This window comes from Homalodisca vitripennis, chromosome 2 (assembly GCF_021130785.1).
Source record: "Homalodisca vitripennis isolate AUS2020 chromosome 2, UT_GWSS_2.1, whole genome shotgun sequence".
NCBI classification, from domain to species: Eukaryota; Metazoa; Arthropoda; class Insecta; order Hemiptera; family Cicadellidae; genus Homalodisca; species Homalodisca vitripennis.
In genome coordinates, this window is record NC_060208.1 from 119989774 (window position 1) to 120011341 (window position 21568).

General features: G+C 34.6%; 1 protein-coding gene across 1 annotated transcript in view; it reads right to left on the reverse strand.

Annotated features, from left to right (window-relative positions):
- Window positions 1-21568, reverse strand: part of LOC124354656 (general transcription factor IIH subunit 4-like) — a 33716-nt gene that overhangs the window by 930 nt on the left and 11218 nt on the right. The window contains 8 exon segments of the mRNA XM_046805282.1: window positions 3396-3711; window positions 7096-7280; window positions 8771-8854; window positions 10310-10450; window positions 10453-10492; window positions 17888-17959; window positions 17961-18215; window positions 19068-19199. Coding sequence (XP_046661238.1) covers window positions 3396-3711; window positions 7096-7280; window positions 8771-8854; window positions 10310-10450; window positions 10453-10492; window positions 17888-17959; window positions 17961-18215; window positions 19068-19199 — 1225 coding nt within the window.

A 21568-nucleotide genomic window follows, 5' to 3' on the forward strand; every position in this document is an offset into this window, starting at 1 on the left:
GTTACTTAGTTGACCGAGTCTTTTGACTATTCGCCACGGTCAATACCATTGACCTATTCACCCAATTTATACACTTTTCTTCAACTTTTCAGGTTATCTAAAAACTTAATCAACAGAATGTTCTAAATATTTAATAGTGTTATGGTAATGATGTATTGTATTAACTTATAGTAATAATCAGACAATATTTTTAAATCACTCCAAATTAATAATTTCAATGTTGTATGTATATTATATACCAATGTTCACCACAGTTAAATTAAAAATATTACATTAAGGACCTGAAAGATAATTGAATGTAATTATGTATCTTAACTGTAGTAAACTATAGTTATATAGGTTCCCGCTGACAAGTATTGTACTTAGTGGGGCCTCAGAAATGTATAATTTCTTGAATAAATGTAATTCAATTCAATTTAGATATATATATATATATATATATATATATATATATATATATATATATATATATATATATATATCTAAATTGAATATATATATATATATATATCCACACATAGCACCTCCAAGCTATAAAATTGCAATCTTGAATAAACTGTGATTGAAATTATTACATAGAATGTATTGTTGGTATATTTTAAAACAGTTTATTTTTAATTTTAAGTGAAGTCTATGTCAGCCCAATTGTTTTTATACAAAATTCAACTTTACAAAATAAATCATTTATGTTTAACGAAAATCTGTAATAAAAGCGTATGCTTTCTAACATGGGCTAATTCTTAAAAGGTAGATTATTAAATACCTGATAATATATGTGAGCATACTTTGAAATGCCAAAAATCTAAATAAAATAAAGCACACACTGTAAGTACAGTAACTCAGCTGAAAAGTATGTTGTGGCACATGCTCGTTAGAGGAACATCATTATGATTTTTAATGGCCTCTGACACTCAAACCTAAAGGTGTAATGTATGGTCAATGAATGAACGCGAACGCTTGCTGCTTCGTTTACTTAAGTATTTGAAAAAATAAGACAGTTTGCGTCCCGGTAACAGTTATGTCAGGATGAAAAAGTCAGGTCTGTCCCGACAAAATTGGGATGGTTGACAATCCTGATTCCTAATGAATTTCTAACCTACGTTTCCTGACAATCCTTTGGTTAACTGAAAAGTTATTACTGCAACTTCTCACGCTGTACTACAAGCTGAATTTCGACCCATCACCATAACAGTGACCATCACTTTGTGATCAGACTTTTTATAAGATTTTAACTCAGTACCTTGAGAAAGTAGATGTAATAAATCTGCACCAGATTTGCTTTGACGATGGCTGTGTTAATTTTGCATTATTTTCTCAGAGGTATGATCAAAGTTGGGTAAGTAAAGTACATGACAGATCTCTAGGTATTGCAAAGGCGCTTTAGCATGCACTTTTTTGTATAGTATTAGAGTTTGAAATGCAAGTTGAGGAATCGTAGGTTTATCATGTGGGCCATGGTGTAAGGCGAGATGATCCGTTGAGATTGATTTTATTTTGCCTGTTTTTAGAAATTTTTTGTAGGAATATATCATAAGTTATCGAATAAAATTGAGATCAATCAGGTAAATTCTTTGGTTTTATTAATGAATTTAAGGGGGTTGTTCTGCTAACTTTTGGATCGAGTGAATATATGACATTGGCACACACTAATTTCTTAATATTACTGAATCAAAACAATATAAAAACAAAATAAATCAGAATGGTTTCCCTGCCTTATATTGTCACCTAATGATAAAAGTTCCAGTTATTGCCAAATTTTGCTTATAGAATATTGGCATGTTTTCTTGAAACCGATTTGCTTTTCCTGACAAAGTGTACACTAAACACTTTGTACTATCAGATGCAACATGCAGCTTATTCTATTTTAAATGCATTTATGATAAGATAGGACACACGAATATACATATACAGAAATGCTAATAAGTGAAAAATTCTAAAATTTTCAATTTTTGGCACACTTTAAAATAAAACAAAATTTCACATATTGTTCATTATTCTACGATCTGATCCAAATTATTAACTTGATTTCAGCACTGGTTGAGAACAAACAGCTACAAGAACCAGAATAAGAATAAAGCTTTGTGTTCTTAACACATTTACTGCGGGATGCTCGTCATGCGAAACGACGTGGTGGACGAGCGAGCTCGGCATACGGCAGCTTCTTTCATATTGCCTCAGTGTGAGCTGAGCAGTTGCCTGGGAAGGCTGTAACACTCATAGTGAGGTGTGCCTGTTTCGATGAGTCAGTTGGTGCGATTCGTCGCCGGTTCGCCATTTTCGTTTGTTGTGTATGCTTTGCGATATTGTGTGAGTGGAATATAGTGTCTGTTGACTGTGTAAGTGTATGTACTCATAATGGAGAAAGACGATAATTTTTCATCTGATGAAGACAATGAGTTGCAATGAAATGCACTTTCTCCAGGTTGTTGTAGTAAATTCTTTTTACCTGTACAACATGTACAACTCAGACTGTCCCTGTATGACTTCCGAGTTCGTGTTCTTGAAGAGCTGCTCCGTCCAAAGGAAGCCCCACTGCTCATCACACCGACGCGCAACCGCATGCATCGTCTCTCCAAACTACAGAGCGCAAAGGAAACGGCAAGTCAGTTACCCAGAGGTGCCGCGTTTGCTACCAAGAAGGCAAGCGTAAGGAAACAGTGTACTATTGTGCAGTGTGCCCTGACGAATCAGGTCTGTGTGAACTCAGTTGCTTTGATAAGTATCACAAGGACAAATAATTAGTTTTTAGTCTTTGGCGGTGGGTGGGGATGTATATAGTTTTTTCTAATTTTTACTCCGGGAGGGGGGAGTGTTAACTGTTTTTGATGTTGTATATTTTTTAAACTAATATGTAATATATAAGTGTAAATGATGTACTATTTACATGTAATTCATGTACTATATATGTGTAATTCTAGAGTCTGTGCCGAAACCTAGTGCGCTGCGAGCACATACAACACATGGACCGGCACCCGGTGCGGACAATGAGCAGACTCGGCACGATATGATGTCACCCGTTCCGGCCAATGAAGCTTCCGGGATACCTTGGAAAACCCTTTCGGCTATCCTGACTCCGTTTTGGGTACTTAAAAAACAAAAAAATTCCTGCATTTTCTTTCGCTGGTAATTTTGTCATCTGCAGTGAATGTGTTAACTTTAATAATGTAAACTTCTCTGTCCTGAATATAAATTGTTTTGATAACACAAATTTTCCCTTATTCCTTTCAGATTTGTTTTATTCAAATTCCCTGGACACAATTCCTTTTACACCAATATGACAAGAGTAACTCTGTAGATGGTTAAATTTCACAAGTGGCTACTCAAATTTCAACATCAGAGATTAACTGACAGGTTGTGCTAGATGCCTGACTAACGTCTACACTCCCTGAACCTACCATTGTTCGCCTTCTATCATTCTGCCATGTGAGTACGCCTAGATCCTGAGCATAGTCACGCAGGATGTCGAAGTCGGCCTGTGACAAGAACTGGCTGTACAAAACTCCCTCCGTGAAGATGAATCTGTCCCTCTCATTCTCCCAAAGCTGTATCTGGTCCACCACAGTGGGAGGGAGGGTCGGAGGTCCTGCTGCCAGCATGCGGGGATGAGCATGAAGCCGCAGAAACCCTACCATCTGCTGAGCAGTGATACCACTACGCAACGCCATTCTCACTGAGTCACGAGTCAAAATGCCAACTGCCAAGTTTGGAAACCTGTGGATGGATACAACAAAATATATTGGTCAATTAAAAACCACGTGTGGTTAGGAGAAACCAAGCTGAAACTGAAGAACAAAATTTTATGCTATCCCTTTTAATGTACTCCCTTCCTTGTCTCTACACCACTCCATTTGAATTCTCCACAGTGCATAGCACTACTGCAGATAATTTTTTGTAATCGATTGGTAACTTCCATCGCTTTTTTTTAATCCTTCAACAGTCTCAAATCTTCTTTCTGTAAAAATTGACTTGACTTTAGAGAACAATATAATTCCCAGGAAACCAAGTCAGGTGACTAGGGTGGATGATCTAAGACGAGGATGTTGTATTTGGTGTAAAAAGTCACAATTGACAAAGTAGTGTGACCTGGAGCATTGTGGTAGAGGATTCACTACTTGCATTTTCACAAATTATTCCATTTTATCCTTACTTGATCATGTAGGGTAGTCAGGATGCTAATGTACTAATACATGGCCCTGATAAAGGAACCCTGGATTTGTAAGCGTAAAGTTTCGGGGCTTTCCATAAAATGAGTTTAAATTGTTACCCCTGTTAATGGCAGAGCTTTTATTGCTGTAAGCAACAAGGTGTTCTGGAATTTTGTTCCTGGGATTTCTCCACCGTCATGTTGATTAGGACTGGCACTGGACAAACCCTGATGATGTGCATTCCACACCCTCCAGAGAGATGGCTGCTTTGGAGAATCATGCTGGGAGGAGTGGTGTGGAAATAATAATTGGCAGCGATGCTAACTCGCATAGTGAGCCTTGGAGTAGCACCAACATAAACAGCAGAGGTAAGTCAGTTCTGGAGTATATAATGGCCTGAAATCTAGTGATAGCAAATGTGGGTAATGCTCCTACATTTCGTATGTGGACGCCTAAGAAGGTGATACATGTGACCATGATAACAGGGGCTATGGTTAATCGGATACATGGTTGGCGTGTGTCTGATGAGCATTCCCTCTCTGATCATGCTTACATCTGCTTTAAAATAGGAGAAAGACTTGAAAAAGTTCAATATAAAAATCTTAGAAATACAGACTGGGTGTCATAAGGAAAACCTAAGGGTACAACTAAAATCTGACAGTAGTAACCAGAAACGGATTCACAATACAGTACAGCTGGACAAATTTGTCAACAGTCTGACTTCTGCAATCGTGGATACAATCGATCTTAGCTGTTCTGTTATTAACAGGAGGAGATCCAAAGCAGCCTATTGGAGTTCTGCTAGCTTTTGGAATTAGCCTCTTTGAGGAAGAGAGTCTGGGTTTTATTCAGGAGAGCAAACATTTTGCTATTTTGCTTAGAATGCAGGTCTTACCTAGATCATTTTGTGTGGAGTAGATGTTTACTTTGTGAGGAGTGAGGTAACCGTTCTGGTAGTGTTCAAGCTCAGCATTGCCACCAGTACAAACATGATCAATTTCAGCAAGCATGGGAGCCGGTTTTAAAACGTATTGTTATATTTGATGAGATGTGGGTAAATCACTACACCCCTGGGTCAAAAATGGCAAGTAAAGAGTGGCGGAGAAAGGATGAAGGTTGCCTTGTGAAAGCCAAAACCTATGCCTCTATGCTGGAAAAGTCCTTGCAACAGATTTTTTGGATTCTAGGATAATTTTATTGGTCAGTATGGTTAACGTACAGTGAACGCAACATACTACTGTCAGTTGTTAAGGTTGGCAAAAGCCGTCTATCGAAACAAAAGTGTAGACATGCACCCCATCAGAGATGTCATTCTCCTCCATGACAACAGGCCACAAGCTCCATGGGTTTGACAAGGGATACACTGGCATATATAGGCTGGAAAACCCTTGAACACCCTCCTTTAGCCCTGACTTGTTTCCCTTTGACTATTTTTGTTTAGGCCTATCAAGGAATCACTGGGAGGAAAACCATTTGAGTGCAATGAAGAAGTTGAGGAGCACGTGTGCAATTGGCTTCCAAATCGCCCTTAAACTTTCTGAAATACTGAAACTTCCAAATCAGTGGCAAGATAGTGCAGACAGTACATGAAGATTATATTGAAAAATGTTATAAAACAATAATAAGTGTTTATGGTTATCAAATAAAAATTGTTTAATTATGTTTGTATTGGATTTACCTATCGTAATTATGTTAGCTATTAGAAACTATATAGTTTTCTAGATACTTTTTTTGTATGGACAAAAGCTTAATAAACAAGATATTGAATACATAAATGGCAAGCCTCACAACAATACATAATTTAAATTATTAAGTTTACTAGTTCAGGAGTTAACTAGTACCCAATTCCTTCTGAGTGAGTCCCCATTTCTTTATTACCAATATGACTACAGACAGTAAGACATGGGATGTAAAACATAATATGTAGGAATTGAGATCTTAGAATGATTGAAATTGGGGAATTTATGAAATTATGTTTCAATCCTATATTTTTATCCACTCAGTTTGTTCCTATATATGTTTGTTGTTTATGTGAATATAAAATTATTTATGTTGGGTAATTGAGTCTGAATTTTCAAAAGTCGATAAATGCAATAACACATCTTAAATAATAATGTATTACAGATAAAATCATGTGTTATTTGTCTTCTTTTCAGTTTCACACCACACCATGAACTTGTTGTGCACAATTTTGATTGGTTCTATAAAAAAACTATTAAGGGTAAAAAATTATATTTTGCGGAAAAAATTTCATAAATAATAAAATTAATATATAAAACTTCTTATTTTTTATTTTTGTACTACAGTGCGGACTTGTAGCATACATTTTCAATTGGTTTATAAACAATACTATTAAGGCACGAAAATTAATTTTTGCTGCACAGGATAGCACAACGTTCATTGAAAAATTCCTATCTAAAACTAACTATTTGTTATTTTTATACTACAACGTTAACTTGTAGTGCACATTTTAACTGGCTCTGTAAAAAAAAAAAAAAAAAAAACTATTGAGATACAACAAATATTTTTGTACTACAAAAAGGCACAACATTTTTACAATAAAATGTACATATGTAACTCTTATTTGTTACTCTCGCACTACAGCATGAACTTGTAGTGCACATATTTTATTCGCTGTAACGGTAAAGACGCTAATATTTCCCCAACGGAATGCAGAAAGTGATTTATCACTGGTGTAAAGGTATAGAATTTAATGGTGAATACATTGAAAAACAAGTATAAGATCCTCTTTAATATACTCTAAGAAATGAAAATGAAAAGAAAAATGCCTTTCTAAGGCGGAGTTAGACTAATTTTGCTCTTAAGCTTTTTAAACTGTCCATCCTAACTAACCTTTGAACCTTAGAGAGATTATTAAATGATCCCTACCTCGTATTTATTTCAAAACACTAAGGTCTACATTATAATAAACTAAATAGAATCAACTCACCTATACAACATCTCACAGAAAAGTGCCAAGAGAGCCACCTTCAGATTGGAATCTGTGTACGCGTAGACTCTGTAGTTTGTCTCTACAATGATATAACCTTCTCGCTGCAGGTCTGTGGGTGACCCAGTCTGTCCTGATGCCATGTTCAAAGCCAACCTTGTAGGGTAGAACCTTTTCTCTTTCCTCTAGAAAATCAATAAGTGTTGATAGACATAAAAGGGAAGGTAAGATTTGTATCAAATTATATCTATAAAAAATTATCTATAGAAACTACAAAATAAAATTTAAGGTACACAAATACAGTACAGACTAAATCATAAGTTAAATGATCATACTAGTTAGTCATCGTACTGTGTAATGTTGTAATGGCAGTTGCAAAAATAACTTCTTAATTTGCTTTCAGTGGTTGGCATAACTACTAGTTAAAGTTTCAAGCCATCTGTTACTTCCATTAAAAACCGCAGGTTGTTTCTGATTTTTAAATGTAGCTCATAGATTTTCTATACATGAGGGTTGTAAAGAAAAGAGTATGTTTTATAATATCTTGTCATAATTTCTATCAAGATGTTATAATTTTCATTACACAAAACAATCATCTTCTTCAACCTCTTTACTTTTACTTCTTTTTGTTCAAATGATAAAAAGTTTACAACTCTACAAAAGATGATTGAACGATTATCTGCCTAGCCCAAGATAATTTCTTTTTGCCCCTGCAACCTTCATAAAAATGTTTGTGTCACAACTAAAGTAAAGTTAACCCTTTGACAAATACTCCCACAAAAAATTTAGGATCACACTACGTGCCATCTGCGGTAATCCTGATAGTCATGCTTGAAGGGCTAGCTATGGCACTAAATAGATTTCATCATAACGTTTTGTGATCAATAATCTCTCGCCTGGATTACGTAAGCGATACAGCGGAATGGATAAAAAACAGTTTCAAATAATGTAATGTAATGAAATGGATAAAAAACACTTTCAAGTAGTTTCTGGTGTTACCACTAGATCACAGTTATTAATTTTTTATTTCTTTTTACTTCCAGTTTACTGCCATATTAATTTGTTCAATCAGTTGTCCCAAATAATCAGCTGATTCTATTCCTGTTTGTTTACAATTTTTCATTATATTTGATATAATTATGTTGTAACCTAATGTTTATGTTATCAGTTAACCTGATAGCTTGTAAATTTTTATTGTTTTAAACTGAGAGTGAATAAACATGAGTGTTTGTTAACTAATGACTGTGTAAATGCATGAGTGTAGTTAGTGCAATTAATTTGTGTAATTATTGATGACGTGTAAATTGGTAAGAGAAAGACCTTGAAACAAATTTTTAGCTGAGATTTTCATAAACGAGGAAAATGACTGCAACAGTGTTGAAAATGGATGGACAAAGACACACTCATTTCTATAGTTTTTGATTGCAATTTATTTAAAAAATGTATGTTGGCAAATTATTCCAAAAGCTCATTTCAAAACCTGATATAAACATAGCTCTTTGTTGGAAATATTCTGCAACTTTCAACTGTAGTAAACTGATTTCCAAGCTATGTATGTTACACACAACAACATAATAAAAAAAACCTTATTACTACCAAAACAAAAAAAAAAAGTAAGACAGTGAGAAAATAAAAAATAAATATGTAATTAATGATGCTATCAAAATAAGTTTACCTTGCGTTGATAAACAAGACCAAATTCTCGAAGATGTTGAAGAAACATGAGAAGGCCTTCACTCATACCCTCAGTGCTGTAATCCTGCAGGAAAAATTTAAAAAACCTTATTTACTAAAAAGCTAATATTCTGATACAAAATACAAAGAAAACCTATTTAGCTAGAAATCTTTTGAGAATTTTCAAATATTCCAATAAAATAATAGTTTAAAAAAATACAACTCTCGAAATAGAGTTATAATATGGTTTATGGCCAGCGCACATAGCAGCAGATGGGTATGTCTTCAGGTTGATGTTTTGGATGAGAACCTAAACATATTTTTTGGATGAGAACCTAACCTGTTCTGCTACTCATCTACAGTAATCCTGCAATGGCATCAAATGTCTGGGTGAGAGAGGAATTTCTGAAAAGATATTTTGAGGTTAGAGGTTACCATTATTAATTTGAGTGATATAAAAAAATAAATAATAATTATGAAATGCTTACCACAGTAAGAATACTAACCTTATTGCCTTATGCAATCTAGTTTTTACTGTGATTGCTAGATAAGTGTATTGTAATTAATAAAAGTTGTATTGATATACACATTTCAAAATTACATAAGTTTCTTTAAAACTCTTATTAATTTATGCAGAAAATAATAATAAAGTACTTACACTTAGATTACATATTGAATTTGAAAATAAAATTGGAAAACATAAATCAAAATAAATTTATTAAAGAATACATTTAATCAAACAATGATCAAAATTGTACAAATCTAAAGACTAATTCAACCAAACTGTTAAGAAAATGAGTTTAATGTATGAACAAGACAAAACGTTCCCTTGCAGACATTCTCTAGATCGTCCCCAGAGTGGTTTAAACATATTCATAGAAACAGATGGATTTATGTGTGTGTTGGCACATTTGATAAGCAAGGGAGCTATTTTTCATCCATCCGTCTGCTACTGTGTGCACTGGTCTTTACAAAAACTGTCAATATTCAAAGAAATGATGAGAGTCAATGTGACGAAAACTTGGCACAGCACGATGATAAGACTATGTTTAATGATACAAAAATGAAGAAAAAAACATTGCAGAAAATGGAGAATAATAATGTAAAAATAAGTAATGTTTTGGAATTATGGAATGTAATAAATTGGAATCGAACAAAGGGAATATAAGGAAAAGAAAAGATTGTGTAATTGTTTATGGTTTAACATTTAAAACTGACAATCACTTTACAAAATCTAGAATAATACCTTGTATTTTATTTGAGTTGATTAAGCTATTTTTATGATAGGTGTATCAAGGATGTTTGTTAATTAGTCACTTTTAGGACAAAAAATGTGACTAATTACGTGCAATAGACGTTATGTGTTAAAAACTTGTACTTGAGAAATAGCTTAATATCCTTGTTTATGTTTTCATGGCTCCTTAAATTGTGAATAAAGTTAAGTATATCATGAAAAACACACACAATATCTCATTTACTAACTCAGACACAAGGTAGAGTAAGGGAACTAAATCAATCAATGTTTTATTGAATACCTTGCCTTGCCCAAGGTACTGAAACTGAGCTGGAAGAGAAATGTGAGACACTCTACCAGGTCCAGGCCTCGGGCCTCAACAGTATCCAGGTACTGGAGGATAAAATACCAAACTTGTGCTGGGGTGTCCAGCAGCAGGAACTGAAAAACCCCTCTCTGGTGATAACAGGACTTCCATCATCTTCGTCTCTGCAAGTCAAATAGGTCAGGCTATAGAAGTTGAGCTATGGTGTCTCTAACACTATGGTGAGACAAATTTTTATAAGAAGTTTAAGAAAGGAAGGGATAATTAATAAAATTAGTAAAACAAGTTTTGAAATGGACTGAGGAAATAAATGGACCTTTTGAAAATATTCATCTCAAAAAATTAAAGATATGGTAAGAGTCTGATTAACTGTACTAAACAAATAGGGATATGTAAAAACAGATATGTAAAAACAAAATGTCAGATAATACTTTGATTGTATTAATAAAAATATCATAATTTACAAATCTAAAGAAAAACTCAATGTTTGATTAAATGAGTTTAATGTTGGATTTCTTTATGACAAGATATTATGTGACTTGCAGACACTAGACCCAGAAACTGCAACTAGATAGATGATTCTAACTGTATGTTTATTGGTCAAATTGATAAGCAAGGGCCAGTAGATCCATCCACAATGGTGTTTCCACAACCTAACACATCACAAACAGACCTGGTATTTTCAAAGTAGTTTTGTGAATACTTCCGAAAGGGCTATTAATTATTTTCGAACAGTCTTAATGATAACAAGATTATCTTGTATAGTCGGAATTTGGAAAATCGGTCATCTATTGCATATAATAAAAACATAAATTAGAGTGGTGATTTAGATCGCCTAATCTAAACCCTCTAGATAATTTCTCATGGGAAAATTTAAAACAAGAAGCATATGTAACCTTGTTTATGTAATACAGCAAACAGTGACAATCACTTTACAGAAGCTCAATGAATACCTCCTGGTGGATAAGCTATTTTTATGTAGGTGTTCAGAGATTGTTACTACATGGTGACACACTGTCAAACAATAGAAACAACACTTTTGTACACAACTTATTGAAATTGTAAATACTTCTACAAAATCATAGTAATGTCTGTTGTTGACGTTTTCATGGCTCCTTAAATTAGGTTGTGCCAAGTGAGTCACTCATGAAAAAGTGTCACAAAACCGTTACTAACTCCGTACAGTGGGTCCGCCGCACGGGATAAAGCAGATAACTATGTTTATATGGAAAATACGTTACCTTGATTCGTCATTTACAACAACTACAACAATAAAGGTAAATAATGTATACACTTATATTTCAGGCCTCGTAAACTATGATTGATTGATTAATTGTTAGATTGACACAAAAGTTGAGAAACTGAGTTATAGGTTATGTCATACTATTGACAAAGTAAAACAATAAAGGTAAATAATTGTACACTGATAATTTCTTATCGTAAACTATGGATTGATTGATTAATTGTTAGATTGACACAAAAGTTTGAGAAAGAGTTTATAGTTATGTCATACAATTGACAAAGGATAATTAAGTAAATTATTAGTTTAAATCACTCTGCAATCAATGAAATCAGTCGACTGAGAAGAATAAATGGGTATTGCTAGTCAAATTCATCTCAAAATAAAAATTATAAGATATGGTAAGAGTCTGATTAACAGTGCGACCAAACAAACGAAATAGGGATATGTAAAAACAGATATGTAAAAAACAAAATGTTTACAAGATAATACTTGATTTGTATTAAAAATATCCTAATTTTCAGAAAAACTCAATGTTGATTAATAACTTTTTTTCTTTATGCAAGATATTATGTGACTTACTACCCAACTGCAACTAATAGATGTGTTCTAACTGTATAGATTTATTGGTCAAACTAACAATGGCCAGTAGATCCATGCAAACACAATGGTGTTCCACAACCTAACACATCACAAACAGACCTGGTATTTTAAGGGTAGTTTTGTGAATACTTCCGAAAGGGCTATTAATTATTTTCGAACAGTCTTAATTAACAAGTTAGCTTGTATAGTCGGAATTTGGAAAATCGGTCATCTATTGCATATACATAAAAACATAAATTAGAGTGGTGATTTAGATCGCCTAATCTAAACCCTCTAGATAATTTCTCATGGAAAATTTAAAACAAGAAGCATATGAAACCTGTCTATGTAATACAGCAAACCCAGTGAATCATGGAAGAAGCTCAATGAACACCTCCTGGTGGATCCCAAAATGTTGTTCAGAGATTGTTACTACAGGGTGGCACACTGTCAAACAATAGAAGGACAACACTTTTGTACACAACTTATTGAAATTGTAAATACTTCTACAAAATAATAGTAATGTCTGTTGTTTTTACCTTTTATTTATTGAAATTCTAAGTTGCCGTTGTATAAATAATGGACTTTCACAATTGTTTATTGATGAAATGAAATGAAATATTTCTTTATTTGAGGCGAAATTAGGGCCTCATGGCCCTTTCTTACATTTAACCTCATATAGTAGCTATAACAAATATTCTTATTTTTTTTAAAATAATAATAAAATTAAATATTTTGCTGTAAACATTTTAAATATGAATAACAAAAAGTACAACTTTATTGAAGAATATAAACTAAAAAATATATAATGATTAAAAAGGTATATAAACTCTTTTTAAACACATACTCAAACAAAAATAATAACATATACTAGTATGTAATGAATATTACAAACACACTACCCTCACACACACACTACTCATGCCAGTGCAACTGCAGCGAAAGAGACCTATGCCGACCCCGCCCCAACCATCCGCCCCAGATAGTGCTCCCTCAGTGACACCACGAACCGAGGACGACTCTCTAAGGATGTTATGGTACGAGGAAGGGAATTCCACAGTCGACATGCCATTACTACAAAAGACTTGTCATATACAGTAGTTCTGTGCAACGGCATGCGGAGCACAGACGAGCCAGAGCGAGTTCTATCCACACCACTTTGAGAGACAAATTGGAAATCGTTTAAGAAATAATTTGGAAAGCCAGAATTTAAAATTGAATGGACCAATGTTAAGATTTTTATTGATCTGAGGTCATTTAACTTCAAGATCTTTGAATTAATATAATAGGGCGTTATACGCTCATCCCTCCTGAGATCAAATGCATATCTCATACAATAATTTTGGGTTCTCTGGAGTTTTTCACCCAAAGCCACAGTCATGTCATTCATCACACTATTACAGTAAGAAAAATGAGGCAGTATGAGTACTTTAACCAACAACAGTTTTATGTGAAGCGGCAAAAACCTCTGCAGTTTTTTCAGGGAATGTATTGATGCAAAAACTTTCTTACAAGTCTCTGTCACTGCATCAGTCCAGCTAAGAGTACAATTTATTGTCAGTCCTAAGTTCTTAACTTTATCGTAATAAGATAGTACACTTCCATTCACAGTAACGTTACGTATAGATGTAAAATCGATCAAAGATCGAGAGCGGTAATGAGAAATCACAATTGGTTTAGTTTTTTCGTGGTTTAGTTTAAGTCCATGTTTACTAGTCCAGTCCAGTACATTTTTTATATCAGAGTTGATCGTGGTAATGCCATCATCGATTTGGTGTGTGTTAACGTGGACATATATCTGGAGGTCATCAGCATACATGTGGGACTTGCAGTGTATCAGTACCGTGCTCAAGTCATTAACGTACAACACAAACAAGAGAGGACCAAGTATGGAACCCTGAGGAACACCACACTCAACACTCAGCCAGTCGGATGTTATGTCACCTACCTGTACACACTGCCTTCTGCCAGACAGATAAGACCTCAGCCATTTCAGGACATTTTCTGAAAAACCAATGATTCTCAATTTTGCCAATAGTAGTCTGTAGTTTACACAATCAAAAGCCTTTGAGAAATCAAAGAGTGTCAGTATTGTGCTTAGTTTTTGGTCCATTGCGAATCGTATATCGTCAGTGACTCTCAGCAAAGCAGTTTCAGTACTATGTCCTGGTCGAAATCCTGATTGTAAATCATTTAGAATGTTATTTCGTGTTAAGTAATCAGTAATCTGGCAGTGCACAATTTTTTTGAGGCCTTTGGATAGAGCAGGCAGAATACTAATGGGTCTGAAGTCTTGGCAAGATGTTGGAACTGAGGTCTTGTTCAATTGGCGGACAATAGCAGACTTCCAAAGTGAAGGGAAAATACCTTGTCTCAGTGACATGTTGAAAATGTATGTGATTATTGGGAGAGTTGCAAAAAGAATGTTTTTTTATTAATTGGATTTTAATGCCGTCAGACCCTTCAGCATTACTGCCAATACGGCGAATGGCTTTCAAAACATCCGATTGTGTTACAGGTTTGAAAGTAAATTTTTCATGTTCGTGCCGATTGATAGGTATATTTAGAAGTTCATTAACATAATCCGAAACTTGGTTTGTATTGACAGTCTAAGAACAAGAAACAAAATATAATTATTAAGATCATTTAAGGATAATTGGATCAGAGGAGAAGCGCGGTCTTTGCCCAAACCTAGTTTCCTAACATTGCGCCACAAATCACTAGATGTCTGTTTCTTTTCAAACAGTTTACGTGTGTATCTCAGTCTGGAATTTCGTAGAAGTTGTTTGACTCTATTCCTAATTTGTCGATATTGAACCATTAAAACGGGGTCACGAGCTCGTCGAGCTCTCCTATACAGGGAATCACGTTGAGCCATCAAGCTAAGAATTTCACACGTGATCCAAGGCACTGGGCGCCGATTTGTTATACGTTTGGTAACAATTGGTGCATGTTTATCGTATAGCCCCAGAATGGTGGTGTTAAATGATTCAACCATGTCATCGACAGATTGCAATGTCTGTAGATTCTGCCATGGGGACGAATAAACATCATACATAAAAGAGGCTTCGTCCTTTTTTTTTTAAATCTCTGTATTTAATAAATTTTATTTTTGGCTTTGGAACTTTGACCTTGATAACACAGTACACAAGATCGTGACGTGAAACTGCTGGAATTGGAAGCTGCCCTAGATGCGTCACGTCAGAGGGGTCAGTAACAACTAGAAGGTCCAGAAGGGTGTCTGACTCGGCAGTGTGATGTGTCGGGCCTAGTGGCAGTATAGTCATGTTAGTAGAGTAGAACATTGTTATCAGTTGCCTAGTATTATAATCTGTCTTTTTTAGTAAGTTTGTGTTAAAGTCGCCCATGATCAAGACTCGACTGTAGCCGGGCAAGTGGTGTAAGAGAGCATTTTCAAAGTCTATCAGATGACCTATTCTGGGAGGCCGATAGCACACACCGATCAATAGAACATCCGATACAGATAAACCAATTTCAATGAACATGAACTCAGGCCTGGCCGATTATGTTCAAAAGAGAGGGAGATGCGGACAAAAGCCTACACCTCAGACCCTCTCTGACATAAACCGCAACACCGCCACCAATCTTTAGAATTCTGTCATTTCTCAGCAGCACATAGCCAGAGAGGGCCACCTCACTTGACGAAACACTCGGCTTAAGCCATGATTCTGATACGCCAATAATGTCAAATGTTTGAGGTCGAAAAATTTCTCTAATTTCGTCTGTATGTCCAGGCAGTGATTGAGCGTTAATATGAGCAGCTTTAAAGAGTTTGTGATAAGGAGACAATTGTTGAGGACAGGAGTTGAGCTGTGGAGATCACGCTTAAAGGAAGGGAAGAGAGGGCCGGCCCAGGACCGCGGTCGTCACCGCGCGAATCCGCTAAAATGGATCCGCTGGTAGCAGTGGCGGGACACGGTCCGACACCAGGCAACCGCACACAAGCTGAACCGGCAGGAGCTCCTGTACACGCACACACTCACACTTACATTCATACAACATATCATAAAAACCAGATTTCAGAAATAGATATATACAAAGGAAAAAAAACAAACAATTTTATGATGACTAACGATCATAACTATGATCTATAGCACTTTAAAGCTCTAAGCTCATTAGTTATAGAAACAATTATATTTAAAATTTCCAGGGGGTCGAGAAGATTAAGTAAATTAATAAAATTGCATAATTTAGGACGGTGAATATAATCAATGCACTATAAGTATATAGTAAAAATAAATTTAGAAATAAAATCAAGTATGAATAAACAGTAAATTTTAGTATTAGCTATAATTTTTAAATATAAGATTAAGACAAAATATGGATCTGTAACAATATTAAATTTGGCATTACATTATTAATAAAATTGCATAAGTTAGGACAGTGGATGTAATCAATGCACTATAAGTATATAGTAAAAATAAATTTAGAAATAAAATTAAGTAGACTATAAATAAACAGTAAATTTAGTATTTGATATCCTGACATATAATTTTAAAATATAAGATTAAGACAACAATATGGATATGTAACAATATTAAAATTGGCATTGTGTATTATACAGACAAAAATATTACATTAAATTATAAAACGCATTGTTAGTTGTTAAAAATTTTAATTCACTCATATAAATTGCAATTTAAGTTTATGTGTCAGTAAATAGTCAATTTATCGATCCATGACAAGATAGAATACAATTAAGCTTATATAAAACTTAAAAAAGTAAATTAGATAAAAAATAAAATTTAATTAAATATAAAATGTGTGTGTTTTTGTATGGAGTTTCTAAACGGAAGAAATGTCATCTACTAATGTGGCGACTCTCCTTTGTCCATCCCTGCCAACCCAGAAAAACCTTGCCATCCAGAGTCAGACACTCCTGGGCCCAAACTTTTCAGTGGCTCTCTTGATTGATAGTTGCTTTCTTATTCAAACCACCATTTCTGATTTGATCACCCTTTTGAGATGCTGTTTCGATATTTCACTCTAGTTAATGAGACCTTTAAAAAAGTCATGGACTTCATTTCATGCTTACTTTTAAGATTTGTATGGCACCCTAAATCATCCATACCTGCAATGTAGGCACGGGATACTTATTGCATAAGAAATAGTTAATATAACAGTACACTATACAAAGTTTATAGATTTTATCTTCAATGGTTTAAAAATGTTAAGCATTTCCAAATTTTTAAATCATACTACAATATGTATATGCTTTTTTATCTAATTTAAACAATCACATATGTTTTTCGAAAATATCCCCTCTAAATTTTGTATCAAGTTCGTAAAAAAATAACAAAAAACAAGCAATTATTCTAGATCTGGATGTAGTGAAACGATCTTGTTTTTTAAGCCTTAAGATCAGTGTTACATCTCAAACAACTTCTATACCCCTAGTTTTGGTTGGAGAATCTTGGTTGATCGCTCATTTTAAAGATATGATTAATGCGCACCAAACGCTTTTTTTTTGTTAAATGTATAATTTAAAAAATATTTAACAATAAAGTATAGATACAATTTAAATTTCTTTCTGATAAACCAATAAAAAATGCAGAAATATTTTTAAAAAAAAAACCATTGGAACTAACTATATTTTTTAAAATGAGATATGTTTTATAACTCTATACCAAAACTAAGGTCATAAAAATGTTTAAGGTTTAACATTGTTTTTATCAGGCTAAAATTGAGATGGGCCACCAGTACAGCCAGGTCTCACCTCTTCATGAGTCCAGCATGTAGCAGAATGCGAACAGCATCGACAGAGATGCCCTCTTGCTGTTGTGATCCGAACCATATAGTGCAGTACACACTCCCAACGTTCCATAGCATACTTGTCCAAGTAGCTGATATCTCGGAACTTGGGGCCAGCCTCCAATTGGGTAGACAATGCAGATGGTTTACCTCTATAGAAACAGACATATGCATAAACCACCACATAGTACAGTATACACTCCCAACGTTCCATAGCATACTTGTCCAAGTAGCTGATATCTCGGAACTTGGGGCCAGCCTCCAATTGGGTAGACAATGCAGATGGTTTACCTCTATAGAAACAGACATATGCATAAACCACCACATAGTACAGTATACACTCCCACGTTCCATAGCATACTTGTCCAAGTAGCTGATATCTCGGAACTTGGGGCCAGCCTCCAATGGGTAGACAATAACAGATGGTTTACCTCTATAGAAACAGACATAATGCATAAACCACCACATAGTACATATACACTCCCAATGTTTGTCCCAATACTCAACATAATTCTTCCAAATTTGAAAAATAAAATGATTATATGATATATAAAAATAATTAATAAAATATTTAAATTTGGAAAAGAAATGGTATCTAGCAGAATTAATTAAAGAAAATAAAACGTTATTTATTACTTAAAGCACACTATTTAGTTATACAGACCCTTTGCCGCAATATTTCCGAGAGATTTTTATACAGTTTTTGTACCACTATTACTCCTATTCTATCAGTATCTTTTATGTTGAACTATATCTACGATTCTCTCAGTAACTTATGTTGACTACATCTATGTGCTATCTACTTCTTTAATTTTTTTATGCATACAGCGTTCTTTATGTACCCTAATATCTATTAATTTTTACCATTTATCCCTTGTATTGATGAATTAGATACAATTCTCTTTACATAAATCTATTGTATGAATACATAAATGTAAGGAGAAACAAGGCTAAAAGACGAGATAAGCACATATAGCGCGACTAGGCACATGCCATTAAGCCAAAGCTCTTCCTTAGTTCTTTTATTTGCCCAAAGACCGTTAAAAATAAGACGCTAATATTATACTTGCTCCGAGGCTACTTTATTAGGTAGCTCTATTTCAGTTCTATTAATTATTTGAAAATGGAATTTTATAAACACTTACCCTCCATTAATAGCGATTTTAGCATTCTTCTTGAAGGTGGGGTTGAGAGACCAACCCGCTAATCCACCCGGAATGGAAGCCTCCTGCCATATCCTCAGTTCACAGAGAACCTTTGTCACCTCGTTGTGGTCTCTAACAAATGACAACACTACAGTGAGTTATATCCATTGACAGAAACCTTGTTTATTAAGATATGGAGTATGACAGAGTACAGTAGAGTTGGGATTATTCATCCCTTGACTACCAAAGCTTTCAAGTTAACAAAAACACCTCAAACAATAAAGATCATAATTGCACAATCTTTGATTGCTAGAGATCATATGTTAGTAGACCTATAATCTAAAACCTTTACCACTCGTACACAATAAGAGAAAACATAATACATCTATTGATGCTACAAATGCCAAATTGAGCAAGGAGCAGAAGTGTTAAAAACTGTCAGGACTAATGTCAAAGTTTCGCCATTTTATTTACTGCAGCACCAAAAAGCGAGGATATCTATGGTTAACTATAATACACAGTGTGTTTATTACATAATATGTTCAGAATTTCCGTTTCTTTTCAAATTAAAATATGAGAACTTTTGAGGGAATTAAGGGGTTTAAAACTTTATACATTTTATTTATGGCAGATATGAGAAATTAATAAAATGTGTGTATTAACTTTTGACATAATATGTATGTTTATACTTGTAGACAAAAGAAAGCATTCACTACAAAGAACAATAAAAAACCAAAGAATATCACATTTTGAACTGTCCTCCCTGATATGTAATGTTTAAAAATTATTAATATTGCTCTGGTTTTCATCGACACTAATGAAATGTTAAGAGACGATTTTACTGGAAGCCATCTTGATTTTAGTACGATAAGTAAAAAATTAATTCTCTGACACACTTGTTTTTTATCATATAATCATGAGAGATGTCTCATTTTAAAGAAGTAACAAATAAACATTCAATCACTTTTCAACTTGTTCATATATTTTTATTAGTGATTCAACAGGTCCTTCTTGAAATCATGTTTGTTCATCTATGCGATAATTCTTCAAATCAAATCAAATCAATATCCTTTATTACATGTTCATCAAGAACAGAAATGGTGTCAGTTTTACAGTAAAATCATTGATTGAGTACATAAAGAAACTATACAAAATAAGAGTTGTTTGTTGGACAGTCTATTCATGTTGAAGAAACTCGTTTATGGAGTAGAACGGATGTTCAACTAGCCAGCTGTGGAGTCCTCTCTTCAGCTTATTTCCATTCTTTGTCCGTAAGTCTCTAGGCAAGTGATTGAGGAATTTAATACCCATGTATGTTGGTTTTTCTCTCATTGAGCTAGCCGGTGTGCTGGAAGACTGTAGAGTTGTGCATTACGTGTGTTGTACGTGTGTAGATCACAGCCTCTCATCATGTTCTGTCCATCAGCATGCATCACAACTTCCTGTATGTAAAGACCGATAATTGTTAAAATTCCTAGTGACTTGAAGGCCTCTCTGTAAGTGTCCAGTCTCTGGAGTCCAGCTAGAATCCTGATGGCCCTCTTTTGTATAACTAAGATTCTTTGGATATTTGTTGTGGATGCTGCTCCCCAGACAGCAAGGCCATACCTTAGATGCGTTTCGAACAGTGCAAAGTACGCTGTTTTTGTTGTTGTTAGGTCGCTTATGGCTTTGACTTGTTTGAGTGCATAGACAGAGGAGTTCAGCTTTTTGCAAAGGTTGTCTATGTGTGTGGTCCAGGTTAACATACTATCAAGCGTTATACCTAGGAATTTAACTTTGTTTTCCAACGTGACGTTTGGAATCTGTGGTACCTCTTGATTGCGATATCCAAATCCTACTTGACTGGTTTTGGTGGGGTTGACAACTAGATCGTTGTTATGGCAGTACTGGTAGGCTGAATTGAGAGATATATATGAGCTTACAACTAGGTTGTCAATTGTTTTGTCACTTAACAGCACGGTGGTGTCGTCTGCATACATGATGATCCTACAGTAGTCCTGAAGATGTTGAGGCATGTCATTGGTAAACAAAATGAAGAGCACTGGTCCCAATACGGAGCCCTGTGGAACACCTCGGGTTATTGGCAATGTACTGGATTGGATACTTGTTGTAATATTGTTTATCGTGTGCTGTAGTTCTACTAGTTGATGTCTTCCAGTTAAGTAGCTTCTGAACCATTCTTTAGCTGTTCCAGATATGCCTAGGTCCTCAAGTTTTTTGATGATAAGGTTATGACTTAGGCAGTCAAAGGCCTTAGAGAAGTCCAGGAAGAGGCAAGTTGAGAGTTTTCTTTCTTCAAGGTCATCGATTACAGTTTCTATGAGTTTAATCATTGCTGTTGTTGTTGATTTGCCCTTGGTAAAACCATGCTGTGTGTTTGTGAGTAGGCCGTGTTCATTGCAGTATGTCAATAATCTTTTAATGACTATTTTCTCACAAAGCTTAGAGAAAGTTGAAACAAGGGAGATTGGTCGGTAGCTGCTAGCTGAGGCAGGGCA